Genomic DNA, 19418 nt, shown 5'->3' with positions numbered 1-19418 from the left:
TGTCTGTTGCTTTGAATAACTTCAGGGGTTCCCATGCTGCCTGAAAAGCTAGAGCTACCCTTTCCAGCACATACTGGTATTTGTAAAAACAAAAACAAAAAATGCCTTCAGGGCTGTGGGCTAACAAATGAGGCAGCAGCTAATGTGCAGAATTGTCCTTCTGTTGATATAGATGTCCATAGTTGAGCGTAGCTAAGAGAGACTTTTATATTTTGCAGGAATAATTACAGAAGAATTTCTGAGTGAGGAGGGAATGCAAGAGGCTAATCTTCGTAACCCTCGAAAATTTGTGGGTATAATTTTCAAGGATTCTATGTCCTACCATCTCAGATTTCCTCCTGCAAAGGTTCCAGTATCTGCAATTTATATGGAATCCAGAGGTAATACCTGTATGTATGTATGTATGTATGTATGTGTACCCCTTAATAATATTATAGCTTTAGTCATGGGAGCAACTTGCAACAGTAATTTTCAAGACAGTTGCTTTTGGTTGAGCAACTGCTAATCTTTTTGCTGATGCCTTTTCTTTGTTATTTTATTGAATGTATTTTTTGAAGCTGCCTAGAGTGTTTAGGTAGAAGAGTGCATTAAGTAAGACAACTAAACCCACATTTCTGTTCCCAGAGCATAGAATCACTGGGCAAAATCTAGCTCGGTGACAATAAAACAAATTCATAGGGTTTTGTCATCAGAATTTATGTCAGCCTTTTTGCTTTTGGCTAATTAACAGAGAAAGTTTAGGTTTCTCATCTTAGAATTTGTTTTTCCACAGCCAGTTGCCCAAGCCCTTCCAAGATATGTGAAGCTGAAACGTACTGGCGCAATGGATTCACTGCTCTACAGATCAGTATTGATGCAGCAATTATACAGGTAAATGCAAAGAATGAGAATGTGAAACGCCCTGAATCATTGTTGTTCAAGAAGAGTTGATGTATTAAAAGTCATTGCACTTTCTTCCTTGCATTGTAAGGCATTTCACATAATGGAGGGCTTTTGCTCAAATGAATGGCAATAACATTTGCCTTCATGGTGACTATCAATCAAGTGTATATGATGATTTCTATAAAGATATCAAGGCCAATGATTAGCCAAATATAAAATGCTTTTTTTCTGAGTAATGCCATATATGTCCACCCAAATGGGTATTGTGGATATACGTGCAAGCAACATTAACTGTGGTAAGTGTTGGTAAAGTTGGTTAACTGGATATTTGCGATAAGATACAGCAGACAGGTAAGTGGAGAGTACCATCATAAGAAATGAGAAAACAAGAGGTATGGCACACTTGACTTACAAGATATGCAGAAACATCAGTCTATAACTGAAACCATTAGAGGAACAAGGAGAACCAAGAATAAAAGGCTCTGTGTTACATCAAGAATTTTTTTCAACCAATTAGATGTTACTTATCCCAAATTTCTTGAGGAACTTGCAGAAGGGACAAATGTAATATTTAATTTTTTTTATGTATTCAGTAAAATCTCACCAAAGAGGTGGCCTTTGTTTCCCTTTCAAAAAAACAAACAAAAAACAAACACATGAAATATTACATGAAACATTTACCCACAGGTAAATGTTTCACATAATGCAATTTTCCATTCATCACTCCACCATAATGTCAAAAACAACATTTTGAATTGGACATGGAAACGACTGGAAGTCAATAAACACAACGAAGCACTTGAGAATCCCACAGAACTCAAAAAGAACTTACTTCTAATGACTACACTGTAGGAGTGCTTGCTGAGCATTTATCATTTTCGCTTGTGAATGTAATATCCCATGCCAGTTTTGGTTTGGTTTAGTTTTCATGTGCCTGTCTCATGAAGTTCTATTTTGCTGTTTAGGTTATTCTGTCTGAAATTCATTTTTTTATTAATTTATTTGACTTCTTCTCTGCTCAAGAACCCCAAGATTCATAGAGTGAAATAGATAAAGCAAACAAGCATTTAAGAAATCAGTTTTGTGAAACTCAAAAACGTTTGAGTTCCATGGGATTTAGCTGGATTACTAAACTAGGTTAAAGCACGCATATTGTTATATTTGTTTTAATGATTTTGGAATTAAAGTTTACTTAATAGGGGCAGCATAGAAACTGATTTTAACATTCCCTTCCTTTTCTTTCTTTCCTTTTTTAGCTGAAGACTAATCATTCGCTATTGGAAGACCTGAAACTAACAAACGCGGTCATGATGGGAGAGTCTGCCATTATGGAAATAGACAATTTCCCTCGTGCAATCATTTTAATTTATTTAGTAATTGCTTTTTCCCCCTTTGGTTATTATTTGGCAATTCATATTGTGGCAGAAAAGGAAAAGAAATTGAAAGAATTTTTAATGATCATGGGTCTCCACGACACTGCCTTTTGGTATGTATGTGCCTTAGTTTTTTGATGTTAAGTAAACATAATGGATAGTAATGCAAAGCCGAAACCTTGTTTTAGTGTGATTGCGTAGGATCTCAGAGACGAGATCATAGCTGCTTTGCTCCTTCTAATCCTTCTACTTTGAGCTGAGCCGTGGTTTGGCTTATTGTGGTTTGCAGCATGTGTTTTTTCTGGAGGAGACTTACCTCAGGCATTTCTCCTCCTCCTACCACAAACATGGACAAACAGATCACAAGGGCTTAGCTTACTCTCAAAGCCATTGTTGATTTTTCATATGCTGCCATGATTGATATAGAGATGAGCTCTGCCAAAGGTTCTAAAATGGATCCAGTGGTGCCTGGTAAAGAAAAACCTATTATCCTAATGATGCTGCCACCCCTTTGCTCCAAGAGGCCTTGCAAAATGTTTCCCCAGGTCAAGATCTTATACCTCATTTCCAGAGGTCAACTAACACTTAGATTGGGTACCATTATGTAGCCCTGGTCTTGGCAGGAGGGAGCACCTTTGTAGTTCTGACTGTTGCAGTTCCTCTGTTGTGGAGAGGTCTGGAAAGAATGCCTGTCTCCCCGCCCCTGCCCCCCTTCACTGTTGTTTCCCTTATCTTGAGCCAGAGGAAGATGATGAGGAGGATGATGATAATTTAGTATTTATACCCCGCCTATCTGGCTGGGTTTCCCCAGGCACTCTGGGCGGCTTTCAACAAAAGATTACAAATACAATAAAACATCAGTCATTAAAAACCTCCCTAAACAGGGCTGCCTTCAGATGTCTTCTAAACGTCCAATAGTTGTTTATTTCTTTGACATCTGATGGGAGGGCGTTCCACAGGGCGGGTGCCACTACTGAGAAGTCCCCCTGCCTCGTTCCCTGTAACGTCGCTTCTCGCAGTGAGGGAACCACCAGAAGGCCCTTGGAGCTGGACCTCAGTGTCCGGCTTGGACGATGGGGGTGGAGACACTCGTTCAGGTATACTGGGCCGACCCAGATAGTTGGAAAAGGATTAGAAACATTGGTAGAATTTCTGAGATGGCTGTTTTGAAAGAGTTCAGAAGAATTATGTGCTTTAGAACCTTTTGGATTAAAATGTTATTGAATTCATTTCAGTATCTGTACCGCAATGTGCTCCATTCATTAGAGATTCACGCGAGGGCTCATTTTAGGGCCTTATCACATCGTGCAGCATTGAGTAGCATGTATTGCATTTGGCTTCAGTTTGTTGTTCTTCATGGTCTCTGTGGAGTATCACAACTGAATTCTGCACCTATGTTGAACAAGTTCAGGATTTTCCTAGAACTACCCTTCTCTTTGGAAAGAGCGGTGAATCAAGCACCTTCAGTTCGGTTCTCTTCTGGCTGTTCTTACAATAACAGCATTGATAACTTCCCTCTATCAGTTCCCTTACAGAATTTCTTATAAATTAATCCTTTGCATGTTTACTCAGAAGAAAGCCCAACAGTAATTTTGTCTTGTCTTGTTCCAGCCCCAGTTTGGTAGCCTACGTTCAAACCATCCCAACAATGATGTAGAACCTTTTTGGCTTTAGATGAAATGGAGAAATGTTGCTGGGTGTGGAAATCCCTGGCCCACCATTTCCTGTGACTTCATGTAGATGCTAAATAGTATGAGGGACAAAATGGGCCAGTGCCAAAGGGGTGAACGGTGGTTCCCCCCTAACCACCTTCTGGGGACACTTCACCAAGCAGGACTGAAGACACTGAAAAATGGTGTCTCCAAGCCAAATGTTAGCCAGATGGCAAAGAAGGCTATAATGGCTAGTGGCATAAAAAACCACTGAGCATTCTAGTAGAACTAAGAGGGACCCCATTACTTCCCTGTCTATTATCTAGCGTATATAGTTGGCAAAGGCAATTTTAGCCCCAAACTATATCAGAACCGAGATTCGAAGGCTTTGGCCTTCCTAGAAAGTTCCCAACTTGCTCTTCTCAGGTACAGAAACCAGGTTTGAGACGTGCCCAGATGACCATTCAAAGGACTCACAGAAAAAATATCTTTATCTGTACAGATGACCTTGAAATTCATGAACTTTCATTGTGTTTCTCCTCTTTCTAGGCTTTCTTGGGTCCTACTGTATACCAGTCTGATATTTGTCATGTCCCTTCTCATGTCGGTCATTGCAACATTCTCTTCGCTCTTTCCCAAAAGTAGCAGCTTTGTGATATTTCTTCTTTTTTTCCTATATGGAATATCTTCCGTAAGTGTGTGTATGTGTTCGTGCTCATTGTCAGTATATTAAAAGTACTGTGTTTTGGAGTCCTTCTTGCTATATTGGCACAAACGATTTGTTTATGATGTGTTTTTTTCCTCTGCTGTGAATGGCAGTAGGCACCCTACCTCTTTGACATAAGAGGTCCCGAATAGTTACATTTGCTTATACATTTTGGCAGACATTATTTCTCATTTGCTGTTGAATGTATTCAAATGGCTACGTACCACATAACCCTTCCCTGATATTAGAATGAACTGCATTACTTATTCACTGCAGTCTTATTTTAAGCTGGCAGCTTTTAAAGAGTTATTAATTATCCATTAGCCAAGGGTGCAGTTCATCTTGGAAAAATTACTGCTGATTTTTAGTGGACCTGATTATTCTAGTAGTTTCTGAGTATTTTAAGTCTTTTGACTTGTGAATAATTTATTGCAGGCATAGGCAAACTCGGCCCTCCAGATGTTTTGGGACTACAACTCCCTAGCTAACAGGACCAGTGGTCAGGGATGATGGGAATTGTAGCCCCAAAACATCTGGAGGGCTGAGTTTGCCTATGCCTGATTTATTGTTTCTTGATGCTTGCAGGCATTTAAATAAATCAATGGTGGGTAGCAGAATGCACTTTGTGGATACGAAGATTAATTTATTTACAAGTTTATCATCTGCACTCCCATAAAAACATAGCAAGGCAGAGTACAACATACAGATAACATCAATTTAAAACATTAATTAAAATGTACGAGTTCTAATGAAAAATCATTTTGTAAAGTGCTGTCTAAACAAAAAAGACATCTAAAAGAAGGGAGGGATTGTTCTTGCTGAAACTACTAGTAGAGAGGCCTAGTGAAGGCCAATCAAGCATCATGGACATAAGGAACCACCATTAGAGGATTTCGGTGGGGCAAAAGGAATGAGGTGGTCCGTAACTGGAAAAAGTTATTTGCAAAGTCTGCTTGTTGATTGTTGGCAGATCTTATTTTTAAGAATATAGTGTATTCCATATCACTTTCTCTTATCACTCTGGTCTCATGGCCAAAATGAGGTAATGGATGTTAACATTGACTGTGTACACTCATACTTCTAAACTATAATTCAGTGCTATGTGCATGAGCAGAAAGGAATTCATGCAAAGTGATAGCTACACCCTCTCGCTGCCTCCTGTGGGGCCAGGAGTTTTGGCTTTTCAGTTTCAGAACAAACATCTTCAAACAATGGGCTATGAAGCTGGCTTGTTTATCTAATCACTGTCCATTTCAAACCACGATTCCTCGTTTGCATGTCATGACAAGCCACAAATTGTCAAAAATGAAATGTAACTCTGGCAAAGTCCTTAGCACGCGACCCCACGTTTTTGTGTGGGCTCCTTTCTGTTCATGCACACAGTAAACAATGGTTTAACACCAGGTGCAAATTCAGCCAGCATATTAAAAGCTATAACACTCTTAGGAAAAGGTCCTCAGGATGATGAAGCCAGTTGATTTCTTGAATCAAGTACATTATAGGTATTAAAGAGAGCAATACGTTGTAATTGTTCCAAATTGTCTACACAAATTATGATTTCAGCAATTTTAATCGAGGTTTATTGTGCACTGAAATAAATGTTCTGTTTCTGTTTAGGTTTTCTTTGCATTTATGCTGACTCCTCTCTTCAAAAAATCAAAATATGTCGGTACGGTTGAATTTCTGACCACCCTGGCTTTTGGTTTTGTGGGCCTGACAATTGTCCTGCTGGAGGATTTTCCAAAGTCATATGTCTGGTTACTAAGTCCTCTGTGTCAGTGCACATTTTTGGTTGGTGTTGCACAGGTTAGTAAAGTTCCTTATTTAATCAGTGCTGGTATATGGGTTTCCATGAATAGTAACTTCACTATGGCTTAAATAAAAGATAGGATAATAAGATTTCACCTCAGTGTAAAAAATGTGTGACACGGAGTTGTCATTTCTTAAACTTGCAGTGAACATGTTGCTTGTTTATTATCAATGGTTTTCTCATCAGCTAACATTGGCAGATATTTTGGGGGGACCAGAGCCAGAATAAATCTGCAACCCAGCACTCTCTGGGATGAGTAAATTTTGAATAGCTGGATCTTGGGCTCAGCCAGGGCTATGCAAGCTGAATTCCTTCATCTTGGCTCAGGTGGAGATAAGCCAGTATAAGTCCCATAGCCAGCTGAAACCTGCTGAATTGAAGTCAGGTCAGGATAGCCCCCCCCCAAAGGGCGTACTGTGGGTATGGTAGGGGCAGGGCAGGGGAAGACTTAGCGCTATTCCAAACTCCGTTCAGCTCAGTCACATGACCTAGTCAAACTTGTATTTTAAAGGCTTGTTTAAAGCCTGACAGCAGCCCCACTCCTGAATGGAGTTAGGAATAGGATGTTCACAGACGCATCTGGGATTTCAACTAGTGTCCCAGGGGAATTTCGGGAAATCGGCCAAATGTCAACAACTTCCCCCAAAATAGCTCAACAACCCTGGGATATGTCCCAAAGCATTTTTTTTTTTTTACTCTAGGACAAATTACAGTGGCTGCTTGTCATTTGCATTGCTCTAATTAGCCTTTTCCTTTTGCTGGTATACAAACCAATAATAATGTGTCTCCACAATTATTGATGTAGGAGAATTAATGGTTTTTGTTTTGTTATGTATTTTGTGTTCTCATTTTGTATTTTTATCTTGTGAAGTGCCCCGTGATCTTCAGATAAAGGGCAGTATACAAATTTAAATCATCATCATCGTAATAGTCTTTAAGGTGCCAGAGGACTTAAGCAAAAAGAACAAACATAGATAGCTCTCCGAAAGGAGGTTTCTGCTGTAAACATTTGTACTAAGTGTACTGTTTTGCCGCTGTGAAAATGTGACTGCTAACCTTTTCCCAAGAAAAGGTTAGGTTCACCACTCATGCACTATATAAACCTTTCTCCTTCCATGTTCTGAGTAACCTTAGCTGGAACCTGCTAGTGTCTGCATTCCAGCAAAATAGGTAGGACCAGAATAAGTGCACATTCACACCCTTCTATTCTCCTCTTCCCCTTCCTCTCTTATGGAAAGCTAAGTAGAGACAGGCCAACTGCCTGGCTTGGATTTTCAGTCATGGAATGTGGGGGGTTGAGTGTGGCATTGTAGCCTTTGTTGCTTGGGCTAGTGTGCTGTTTACATGCCTGCTTTCTTCACGGCGCTGCAGCCCAAGAGGAGGCAGCCAAGGAAGCCATGGGAATTCGAGAAGTTGTGAAATTGCACTCCCTACTCCCAAGAGGGACGCGGGTGGTGCTGTGGGTTAAACCACAGAGCCTAGGGCTTTCTGATCAGAAGGTCGATGGTTCGAATCCCCGCAACAGGGTGATCTCCAATTGCTTGGTCCCTGCTCCTGCCAACCTAGCAGTTCGAAAGCACGTTCGAAAGTGCAAGTAGATAAATAGGTACCACTCTGGCGGGAAGGTAAACAGCGTTTCAGTGCACTGCTCTGGTTCGCCAGAAGCGGCTTAGTCCTGCTGGCCACATGACCCGGAAACTGTACGCCGGCTCCCTCGGCCAATAAAGCGAGATGAGTGCTGCAACCCCAGAGTCAGCCACAACTGGACCTAATGGTCAGGGGTCCCTTTACCCTTTACTTTTACTCCCCACTCCCAGCTGTGGTAGAGGTATTCTGGTCCCCTTGCCTGTTGTATCATTGCTAGGCTGACCAGAGTGGGCATGGCTGGAGGTGAGGCCACTGAGGTCTGGGTGAAATGATATCATGGTCACCATTCCTGTTACAGGAGCAATGTTTAAGCTCTCATTTCCCATGAAACATGTGCTTACTCTGTTCCCCATGGGATGGCATTCACTCTACCTGCAACAATCATTTATGGTTCGTTTTGAAGCTCATTGTTTCCTCTCAAAAATGCAGGGTGTTGTGTGTCCACAATTAACAACTTCTTCTTCTTCTTCTTCTTCTTCTTCTTCTTCTTCTTCTTCTTCTTCTTCTTCATTTATTTATACCCCGCCCATCTGGCTGGGTTTCCCCAGCCACTCTGGGCGGCTCCCAACAGAATATTAAAAACACGATAAAACATCAAACATTAAAAACTTCCCTAAACAGGGCTGCCTTGATGGCCAGTTAGAAAAGTTCCCCTAATAATATTAAATAAAGTAATTCTGTTCCATAGAATCTATAACTTCTGTAGTCAGTCAGTTTTATTGCACATAGCCACAGGCTGCTGCAATGTACACAGAATCATTCAACAATTAAAAGAAAATACGCTGGATTAATACGCTGGATTACTGTAACTTCTGTATTTGTTTGCAGGTGATGCATCTGGAAGATTATGAAGAAGGAAGTGTTTTCTCAAATTTAAGCCATGGTCCTTACCCTCTAGTTATTGCACTTTCACTATTGGCCCTGGACAGCATGCTTTATCTACTCCTAGCACTTTACCTGGATCAGGTGATTCCAGGTATGATTGATTTTAGCATACACGCACGTATGTGCTAAACATTGCCTAACACAGCATAAAGTTGGTAGCATCTGGTAGGACAACATCCTGTCGGTTCAATGCCCACCTGTACAGGTGCTTCCCTGTTCTAATAGTTAAGTAGGAAATGGTTCAGTGGCTTATCCCCATCCTTCACAAGAGAGAATGAGAAAGCATAAATAGGATTCCACCCCTGGATCTTGAGCCAGAGATGCTCATGGGTGAAAGAAGGATTTATATGCACCACTAGTATTGTGCAATGCAAAGCGTTGGGCAGCTGCACAGACAACAGATGTGTATTCCCAAACAACTGCCTGAAGGCATTTGACACAAATGCACTACTGGAGGTAAGCTGCTGTGCCTGATAAGTTGCCTGGGTGGGAATCTGTTGTTACTGCTTGGATGGGCTGGGGCCTTTGCACATGCCCCAGAATTATGTGGTTCTTTTAGCTTTGCTTAGCAGGTGACTGTGCAGTGTCTACACTCTCGGTGCAAGTGCACAGAGGGGGCAAACCATGGCATAAACTGGTGGCCGTAATTAAAAAGAGATTGTTTGGGAATTGAGAGGCATGAGAACCCAGGACGTACGCTGACACCTAATTAGGCACGTGATCGTTTGCCATCTGCCAACACCGGCATGAGCCTCTGTTTGGTCTTCATTAGCCCTGGCGAAAAGGAAAAGAACCTTCTTTTGATTTACACTGTCATGGTGGGGACTGAATCAATATACATTTGCGTTTCCTAAGATTGAACACCTTTACCTTCAGTTTCCTCTGTATCTTAGATCCAAATATAGCATGGACTTGAGACAACTGAGTTCTGATTGGTTGTTGCCAATGGAGGCTGGTCCATTAGGGCAAATGGAGCTCTTCTCCATCAACTCAGTCTACCATCAGCCAGCCCCTGTCCCCCCGCCTTACAGTCTGTCCTGGGGATGGCACTGTTCTGGCCTGCTGCTCCTTAGTCTCAGAGCTGCACTTGCAGAACTCAGCAGGGAAGAAGATGGGGCAAGAGTGGAATTAGTTGGCTCTGCCTGTCATTGGCTCTGGCACCACCTGCTGTTGACCTCCCTGTCTCCCATCATACCAATCCCACTTCTCGCTCTTACCCTCTAGATTGGCCCAGTTTGTGGGGTGAATTTGCATGGCCATATTGCGAGAATGTAAATAAATTTGAAATAACTTTCCCAGGCAGCTGTTCAAAAAGGTTCCATAAATACTTCCAAATATGTGTTCCTGTTGGGTTCAGAAAAGGCAAATACTCTACACGTATCTCCTGATTCATTTAAGCAGAGCAACTGGGCTTTAGTTAATGCTGATAACTGAAGGAGGTGCATGCTCTGTAGTACTGACAAACTTTCCTTAATCAAGGCCTAAACCCAGAATAAACCTTACAGTTTTCTCAGCTATCTAAAAAACCGGTAAGCCATAATATTTGTGAAAATGAATAAAAAATATTTAAAAAAAACAAAACCGGTAAGCCATAATTGGAAATCAGTGAAATTAAAAGCACCTATCATTCATATGCTTTGATCAACCTGTAGTTAATATTTACAGGCCTTCCTCTCTCTTTTTTTTTATTTCTCAGGAGAATATGGACTGCGGAGAAACTTTTTTTTCTTCCTGAAACCATCGTTTTGGTTAAAGCGAACTAGAAATTATAAAGAATTGTATGAGAGCAGCATTAACGGGACCTTAGATTTCAATGAGATAATTGAACCGGTATCCTCTGAATTTCAGGGGAAAGAAGCTATCAGGTATGGACTGATTACGCTTCATTCTAGCTTCTGTTGCTAATGTCAGTTACTAATACATCAGGGCATGGGACATGGGTGGCACTGTGGTCGAAACTTCTGATCCTCTTGAGCTTGGTGATCAGAAGGTCAGCGGTTTGAATCCCCCCGACGGGGTGAGCTTCCATTGCTCTGTCCCAGCTCCTGCCAACCTAGCAATTTGAAAGCAGCCAGTGCAAGTAGATAAATAGGTACTGCTGCAGTGGGAAGGTAAACGGCATTTCCGTGCACTCTGGCACTGGTCACGGTGTTCCATTGTGCCAGAAGCTGTTTAGTCATGCTGGCCACACGAACCGGAAAGCTGTCTGTGGACTAACGGCGGCTCCTTCGGCCTGAAAGCAAGATGAGCCCCGCACCCCATAGTCCCCTTTGACTGGACTTAACCGTCCAGGGGTCCTTTACCTTTACCTTTTTTAGATCAGGCAAGTCTGAAGTAGCAGTGATTTGGTGATTTGAATGTGCAGCTACTGCGAGTAGCAATTACTTGCATGGTTCAAATAATGTCGTGTAAGAAATGTTATATAGTGGTTTCTGCGTGTTACTGTGAACCAACTGTAGTTCTTTTGAATATTCAGATCAGCTTTCACTGCAAACCAAAGCAAGCATTATTTATGGTAAAATTAATATTGATCCCTTTATATTGTTCACTTTTTATCTTGCTAGGGAAATTCTGCCAGAGTTCTGTGTTACCTTTTTTAAAAAAAATAAAAAAATTAAATTAGCTTGTCTTCTTTCAGAATCAACTGTGTACAGAAAACATTTGTTAAGAAAGGTGAAACTGTCGAGGCTCTAAAAAGTAAGAATTTCATCCCTCTGCCACAAGTGGGAGTCCTTGTACTTCAGTTGCTGCTGCTTATTATATATGGACAGCAGAATCAATGACATAGCACTTGAACAAGCTTCTCCTAAACCTCACTGATTATTAACTCTTATGGTTGTTTAAATATATTAACATATGTTATATTAAGTTGTGATAGTTCCTTAAGGGTGAGTGGGACTGTACTCTGTATGGCAGGGTTTCGAACATTTAATAAGGAGGCATATAGCAGCACTTTCTTACAGCTTTTATCTCTATTCCTCACTCCCACCCCAAATCACTTCATTCTTCTTTCCTTTCCTTTCCTTTTTTTAGGTTTATCCTTTGACATATATGAGGGTCAAATAACAGCATTACTTGGACATAGTGGAACAGGAAAAACAACCTTAATGCACATTCTTTGTGGATTGTGTCCACCTTCTGATGGTAAATATCAAAATGTGTCTAGTTTATCTGATCTGGGGGCTAGTAAAGTAAAAGAAAGAGTCTTTCTAGGAAGAATTAAACAGGTGGAACTACTTGAATTAATTCATAGAACAACAAGTGCAGCATCACTCCTGCGGAGGGCCTTCTTGGTAGTGGCACCCTCCCTGTGGAATCTCCCTTCTGATGTCAAGGAGATAAAAAATTACAACTTTTAGAAGACATCTGAAGGTAGCCCTGTATCGGGAGGTTTTAAGTGCTTGATGTTTTTACTGTGTTTTTAGATATGCTGTAAGCCATTCAGAGTGGCTGGGAAATCCAGCCAGATGACTGGGGTATAAATAATAAAATTATTATTATTATTATTATTATTATTATTATTATTATTATTATTATTATTATCATCATCATCATCACCATCATCATCCAGCTAAGTCCCTGCTGCAACTCCAGTGGTCCACACTTACTATTTTTTGTCTTAAGATTTCTTTTCTGCATCATTGCCTATCTTAATTGTATTTTTTCCCCATTAGGTTTTGCATCAATCTATGGCTATAGAGTTTCTGAAATAGATGAAATGTTAGAAGCAAGAAGAATAACTGGAGTTTGCCAGCAGTTAGATATATATTTTGATGTACTAACAGTGCAAGAAAATTTGTCAATAGTTGCCTCAATTAAGGGGATACCCCCTAATGATATGATACAGGAGGTAAGTTAATTGGATGCAAGCTGCATAGTGCATGCAATCATGTTTAATGAAGGTCAACATATTATATTTAATGTTTTCTAAGCAAGCTTGTAAATGTCCCAGTAAATTGAGGTTACCTCTAAGTACTTTTAATCCTTATTTTTAAAGGTCCAGAGAGTTTTACTAGATTTGGATATGCAACCTATAAAAGATAACCAAGCAAAAAAGTTAAGTGGAGGACAGAAAAGGAAGCTGTCAATTGGAATTGCGATTCTTGGAGATCCAAAGGTAAATGGCGGAGAGACTGGATGTCCATAGTATTTTGTCTTCCTCGTGCAAAATAGATTTTTCTTTGCCTTGCATGTAACAGTTAAGTATCTGCAGAAACATTTTACAGAGCATGTTCATTATTCCCGTTCATTATCCTATTTCTGCTTTTAAAGTAAAAATACAAAATAGCCAAGTGTTGTGGTTTATTGGAACTGACTGAGATTTTTACATCCAGTTCAGTTGCAATAACACTCTTGGTGAGAGTGCTGAATCCTAACCAATAGACCACCAAGGATCTCAATAATGCTCTTGGAAATGTATGTCCATCTCTGTATACCCAACTTGCCAAAAAACTTATGTCCACCTCCCCATACATCTATCTTGAGACTGAGTGCTCTTGAGGGTCTATTGTATCTAGCACTATTGTTGAGGGTCCTCTTTCTCTCTCCCTCTAACAGCTTCCAGCTGACCAGCCCTGAACCTCATCAGGCCAGCACTATAATGCTCTTTTCCTGTAGTGTTGCTTGTGGAGCATCCAAACTGAAAGGCACTCAATCAGTTTATCATTAGATGGAGCGATGGGGACGCAGGTGGCGTGGTGGTCTAAACTACTGAGCCTCTTGGGCTTGCCGATCAGAAGGTTGGCTCTGTCCCAGCTTCTGCCAACCTAGGAGTTTGAAAGCGTACCAGTGCAAGTAGATAAATAGGTACCGCTGCAGTGGGAAGGTGTTTTCATGCACTCTGGCTTCCCTCACGGTGTCCTGTTGTGCCAAAGGCGGTTTAGTCATGCTGGCCACATGACCCAGAAAGCTGTCTGCATACAAACGCTGGCTCCCTTGGCCTGAAGCGAGATGAGTGCCACACCCCATAGTCACCTTTGATTGGACTTAACTGTCCAGAGGTCCTTTACCTTTTTTACCTTTTAGATGGAGCAAGTGGCTATTACCTCTAGCATGCTGATAGCTCCCTGTTGTACGTTAGTGGTTCCATTTTTGGTACCTATCCCCCAGCACTCAGAATTGAGATGACTGTATGATGGTGGTGAGGATAAGTGCCTGCCTTATTACTAATAATCTCAATGGCAATTTGAAATGAATAGCTAGATATTCAATCTATTGCTTTCCTTGGCCAATAATTCAGGTATTACTCTTAGATGAACCAACTGCTGGCATGGATCCGTGCTCACGGCATACGGTTTGGAACCTGTTGAAAAACGGAAAAGCCAATCGCGTGACGGTGTTCAGTACCCATTTCATGGATGAAGCAGACATTCTTGCTGGCAAGTGCAAAACATTTTGGGAGGAAGTGGGGTCTTCGTTTGTTAAATACATGTTTGGCAATATGACCAGCTTTTTACTCCATTGGTTATTACTGTATCAACTGGAATAACTGACGGTACCCTATGCTTTTGTTTCTAGATCGGAAAGCTGTGATTTCTCAAGGAATGCTGAAATGCCTTGGCTCCTCTCTGTTCCTTAAAACAAAATGGGGGATTGGCTACCGCTTGAGGTATCTGTAGTTTGAAAGCCTTTTTCACTGTGTGTGGTAAAGGCCACAGCCCAGCCCAGGGTTAGATGCTATTAAACCTAATGAAGTCAATATATTGCTGCTCACAGGGCCGGCCCAAGATATTTTGGCACCTGAGGTAAACCAAAAAATGGCGTGCCTCCTCCCACCCAGGGGAGAACGGGTGAGTGAAGATCTACATGAGAACAAAGAAGGGTGGAATAAAGATCTACCCTGGGACCTGCTGCCTCTGTGTATCCTGCCACCTGAGGCAGTAACCCCACCTTGCCTCATGGGTGGGCCGGCCCTGGCTGCTAATATTTCCTTTGGCTTTGTTGGAATATTAGAATGTGGATACATACGTATAGATTTTGTTCTTCAGTTGGATTAGGAAAATACAATTTCTCTTGTAAGTCGGCTTTTAGTATGTTATTATTCCTAGTTGTTTCTAAAAACAAGACTGAGACTTGCTTTGTAAACAAAAAATGCTTATATTTTGCATTCACCCCTCCCTTAGTATGCACATAGACAGGTACTGTAACACAGAAGGTACAGCATCTTTGATCAGACAACATATCCCTGGAGCCAGTTTGTTAAAGCAGACTGAAGAGCAGCTTGTGTATGCCTTACCTTTTAACGACATGGACAAATTTTCAGGTATAACTTAACTGTCTCTTGAAATTTCTAGTGAATCACATAGATGGCTTTTTAAAAAATAAATTGCTGACATTGGAGGAATTGGTTCAGATTGGGACCCCAGTGCAGAGAAGCCTTAACACTTTGCCCCCACATGGTTGTCCCAGTCTGGATGACCCGCCCCCCCCCCCACCAAATTGCATTGGGGAGGAAAGTTCCCATTGGACTCTCTAGTTTGGCCTTTATTTCAGGCTTTGACTTATGTCCTGTTATGTGGAACAAAGATACGGCAGTTATTCTGGAAGAGGACTACTGACTCTCAACTCTTTCCCCCACAAATAGCAGTTCTGGAAAGTAATAGGAAAGTTCCCTGCAAAAAAAACACCCCCCAAGGCTTCAAGCCTCAGACACATTTTTGTCCCTTACATGAACGCATTTCTGGACTGCAACTCCCATCAGCCCCAGCCAGCTTAGCCAGTGATCAGGGATGATGGGAGTTGTAGTCCAGAAACATCTGGAGGGCCACAGATGTTGTGCACCCCTCCCTTAAACAATAGCGATAACAAAAGCCATGTTGCTGTTGTGCTAAGAACAACTTAAAGAAGTAAGAGAGCATCATTGCAAAGAAATGTATTTCCAAGCATTAACTTAACAACTACTTCTTACAGCACTGTTCGCTGATCTAGACACTCACTCTCATTTGGGTGTCATTTCTTATGGAGTAGCCATGACAACTTTGGAGGATGTGTTCCTCAAGCTGGAAGTCGAAGCTGAAATTGACCAAGCGGGTGAGAAGCAACTGCAGTGCTTTCTCTAGTTTTCTAAAATAAAACACCATTATTATTTAAATGTAGATCTACCTTTCCTCCCAAAGAAGCCCAGTGCAGCAAAGATGATCAGTATCGAGTTTATTAAGGTTGTATTTGCAACTGGTAATAGTGTACAAGATCCCATTCTCGTGAAATATTTACAATGGGAGAGATCATTAAGACTGCAGTGCCAACCATATTTATTGGAAAGCTGCGCTGAACTCATTGGGTCATTCTAATGCAAGGGCTAATATATCGTTCTAGAGTTGTTTTTGATTTTCAAGATTCTGGTTCCAACAATGCCGCCCTCCAAAAAACAAAGCATTTTCTGTTTCCTCCTTTTAAGTGATATCTCATCGCTCTGGGCACAGTCCTGGCACTTGGCACTGCCAAATTAATGTGAATCCCAGAGTATAGTGTGGCAAACTTAAATGTAGGGTGTTACTGGCAATCATAGTATAAGTGTGGGCCCAAGCTTTATAGTTCTGTGGTTTGATCAGAGGGGATCAATTCTAAATTGCCAACCTGTTCTACTCTTTCCCCCTTAGATTTCAGTGTATTTAACCCAGAGCAAGCTGAAGAGGAAATGGATGAGAAATCTGTTGATGAGTTAGAGCAGAGCCTGCTACTGCTATCCGAGACGAAATCTTGTGCATTGAGCAATAAGTCTCTTTGGAAAAAGCAGGTCTTTACCATGGCGAAAGTACACTTCCTTAACTTAAAACGAGAGGTTAAATCAGTGGCAGCGGTGTAAGTATTTCAGCTTCGCGTTCCATAGAATTGTAGACCTGGGAGGGACCTCAAGGGCAGTCTAGTTCAACCCCCTTCAGTGCAGGAGTCGCAGCTAAAGAATCCCTGACAGAAGGGCAAGGTCCAACCTTTGTTTAAAACCTTCCAATTTTTTCCCAGAGAGCAAAGCATGTGGTGAATGGAGCATCACGCCACTCCCACTTCTCTTTATATATGTTTACTTGATTAAATGTTGGGAAGCATTGGAAATGGTAAAGTAAAAGGACCCCTGACCACTAGGTCCAGTCGCAGACAACTCTGGGGTTGCAGCGCTCATCTCGCTTTACTGGCCGAGGGAGCCAGCGTTCGTCCGCAGTCAGCTTCTGGGTCATGTGGCCGGCATGACTAAGCTGCTTCTGGCGAACCAGAGCAGCACATGGAAACACCGTTTACCTTCCCACCGAAGCGGTACCTATTTATCTACTTGCATTTTGACGTGCTTTCGAACTGCTAGGCTGGCAGGAGCTGGGACAGAGCAACGGGAGCTCACCCCATCGCAGGGATTCGAACTGCCGACCTTCTGATCGGCAAGCCCTAGGCTCTGTGGTTTAGACCACAGCGCCACCCGCGTCCCACTTGGAAATGGTGGGAGAACGGAAAACTTCTTGTTTACAAGTAGCATTCGTTCCACATGCCAAATATATATACATAACCTGGTTACGAACTTAATTCGTTCCAGAGGTCCTTTCCTAACCTGAAACCGTTCTTAACCTGAGGTACCACTTTAGCTAATGGGGCCTCCTGCTGCCGCTGCACGATTTCTGTTCTCATCCTGAGGTAAAGTTCTTAACCTGAGGTACTACTTCTGGGTTAGCGGAGTCTGTAACCTGAAGTGTTTGTAACCCGAGGTACCACTGTAATAGGGATGGCAAACCTTATTCATCCCGAGGGCTGCATCGTCAAACACAGCATTTTCCCAGGAGTTGTGCTTACACAGGAAGTTGATAGCTGCCCGTTGATAGGCTGTTGGGGGGGGAGTCTTTAAGGGGTGGATATAAGAGGAAACCAGGGACAGTGTGCTTGTGGGCTGTGTTAAGATGCTGGCCTGCTGGCAACTGTCTGAGAATGTGGATGAAGGATATGATATCGTTCCTTTAGACATGCCTTGTGTCTGTGTTTTGATTGTTAAGTCGTTTCAGTGTTACAAACTCTATATCTATTTTTCTATCTATCATGGGTTTTTCTAAGAAAAGAAAAGAAAAGAAAAGAAAAGAAAAGAAAAGAAAAGAAAAGACTTGAACACCACAAAAGTCTCAAGTTAGGCTCTTCACTGATCTAGAGAAAAGGAATTCTTAAATAGACTTACATATAAATTGGATCCGTTTTAATTATGCTTTTTCTTTCCTTTTTTTCAGATTCTTGCTATTCGCAGTGTTTCTTCTTATTCAGATTCTTATGTTCCTTATACACCATTCCTTCAAAAACGCAGTGATCCCTATCAAACTCTCCCCAGATTTATATTTTCTTAGGCCCAATGAAACTCATCACAAATACAAAACCAGTCTCCTCATTCAAAACTCTACAGGTAAGATGTATTTTATAATGTATTTCAATCACAATTTTAATACGCGCATCTTTATCATATTATTTTATTTTCTTATTGTGAACTGCCTTGGAATTATTTTTTAATGAAAGGTGGTATGAAAATGATTTTTAAATAATTAAAAACATCCAAGTTATAAAATACAACTGATTGTGATGTACACTGGAAATAAAAGAATAGTATGTGTTAGTTCAGGTTGAAGAGTGGCTGGTGTGGAGCATGGCTGGCAGGTGGCAAACTCAGTCCTCAAAAGCAGAAACAAATCTGGGCATTCACTCTCCTCCTAATTCTTTTGCAAATTGGACTGACAGACATGTTTTGCACCAACAACCATTCTTCCCCCGGTCCTGTTAGCTAAGAATCATGGGAGTTGTAGGCCAAAACATCTGGAGGGCCGCAGGTTGGGGATGCCTGGTTTAGGCAAAGCATCTCTTGCTGCTGTAATAGCTGCTGGTGGTGAAAAGGGGGCGTTCTTTTTTTTTTTTGTTTTAAATGAAGATTTCTGCCATTATTCTCAAAGGTGAGCAGCCCCTTTAAATCTTGCTACTGGGTTTCTGGGGGTTTTCCTGTTGTTATTCTGTCTCTCACAGCTACAATAAACCTACCATTAAAATTATGCACTGGTCATTTCTTCGTCAGAGGGCAAACAGGCAAATTTAGCAGGGGATTAAATACTTTCTCCCCTCACTGTATATTCAACACAAAAACACCAGTGACAATTTGTTGTTGACAAAGGACAGCTGGACATATAAAGGGCCCCGTTACCTTCAGTAGCTTCGGGCCTCATCAAATCTAAATCCAGCCTTGATACTTGTGTATCGTTCTCTTCATTGTCTTTAACCTAGGATCAAACATTGACGACATCCTCAGATCTCTTAGGAGCCAGAATATTCTGACAGAGATACTCAATGGCAGTGACTACGGATCAGCTGACTCCCATGGAACAGCATTGAATGGTAGTGATTACGTCTCATTTGCTCCACATAATGCAGGATTAAACGTGTTGCATGATGACAAGGTGAGAAGAAATACTGGTCCTCTTGGGATTAGAGACAGGAAGGCCTGCAGGGGGGAAAGCCAG

At 41.5% G+C, this 19418-nt stretch overlaps 1 protein-coding gene across 10 annotated transcripts in view; it reads left to right on the top strand.

Moving 5' to 3' along the window:
- The window catches only part of LOC310839091 (cholesterol transporter ABCA5-like), a 54196-nt gene that overhangs the window by 12084 nt on the left and 22694 nt on the right, over positions 1-19418 (top strand). For 6 of the 10 annotated variants that reach the window (XM_083727367.1, XM_083727368.1, XM_083727365.1 and 3 more), the window contains 18 exons: positions 219-380; positions 773-870; positions 2139-2368; positions 4457-4598; positions 6231-6419; positions 8899-9046; positions 10652-10820; positions 11594-11652; positions 11989-12099; positions 12630-12805; positions 12953-13072; positions 14195-14333; positions 14473-14563; positions 15078-15217; positions 15865-15984; positions 16554-16755; positions 18150-18319; positions 19183-19355. In XM_083727367.1, coding sequence (XP_083583493.1) covers positions 219-380; positions 773-870; positions 2139-2368; positions 4457-4598; positions 6231-6419; positions 8899-9046; positions 10652-10820; positions 11594-11652; positions 11989-12099; positions 12630-12805; positions 12953-13072; positions 14195-14333; positions 14473-14563; positions 15078-15217; positions 15865-15984; positions 16554-16755; positions 18150-18319; positions 19183-19355 — 2639 coding nt within the window. The remainder of the gene's footprint in view (positions 1-218; positions 381-772; positions 871-2138; positions 2369-4456; positions 4599-6230; positions 6420-8898; positions 9047-10651; positions 10821-11593; positions 11653-11988; positions 12100-12629; positions 12806-12952; positions 13073-14194; positions 14334-14472; positions 14564-15077; positions 15218-15864; positions 15985-16553; positions 16756-18149; positions 18320-19182; positions 19356-19418) is intronic. The other 4 variants (XM_083727373.1, XM_083727372.1, XM_083727374.1 and 1 more) reach the window with 1 other exon arrangement.

Source organism: Podarcis gaigeae, assembly GCF_964106915.1.
Source record: "Podarcis gaigeae genome assembly, chromosome: 2".
Classification (NCBI taxonomy): Eukaryota; Metazoa; Chordata; class Lepidosauria; order Squamata; family Lacertidae; genus Podarcis; species Podarcis gaigeae.
This window is presented reverse-complemented; position numbering and strand designations above follow the sequence as displayed.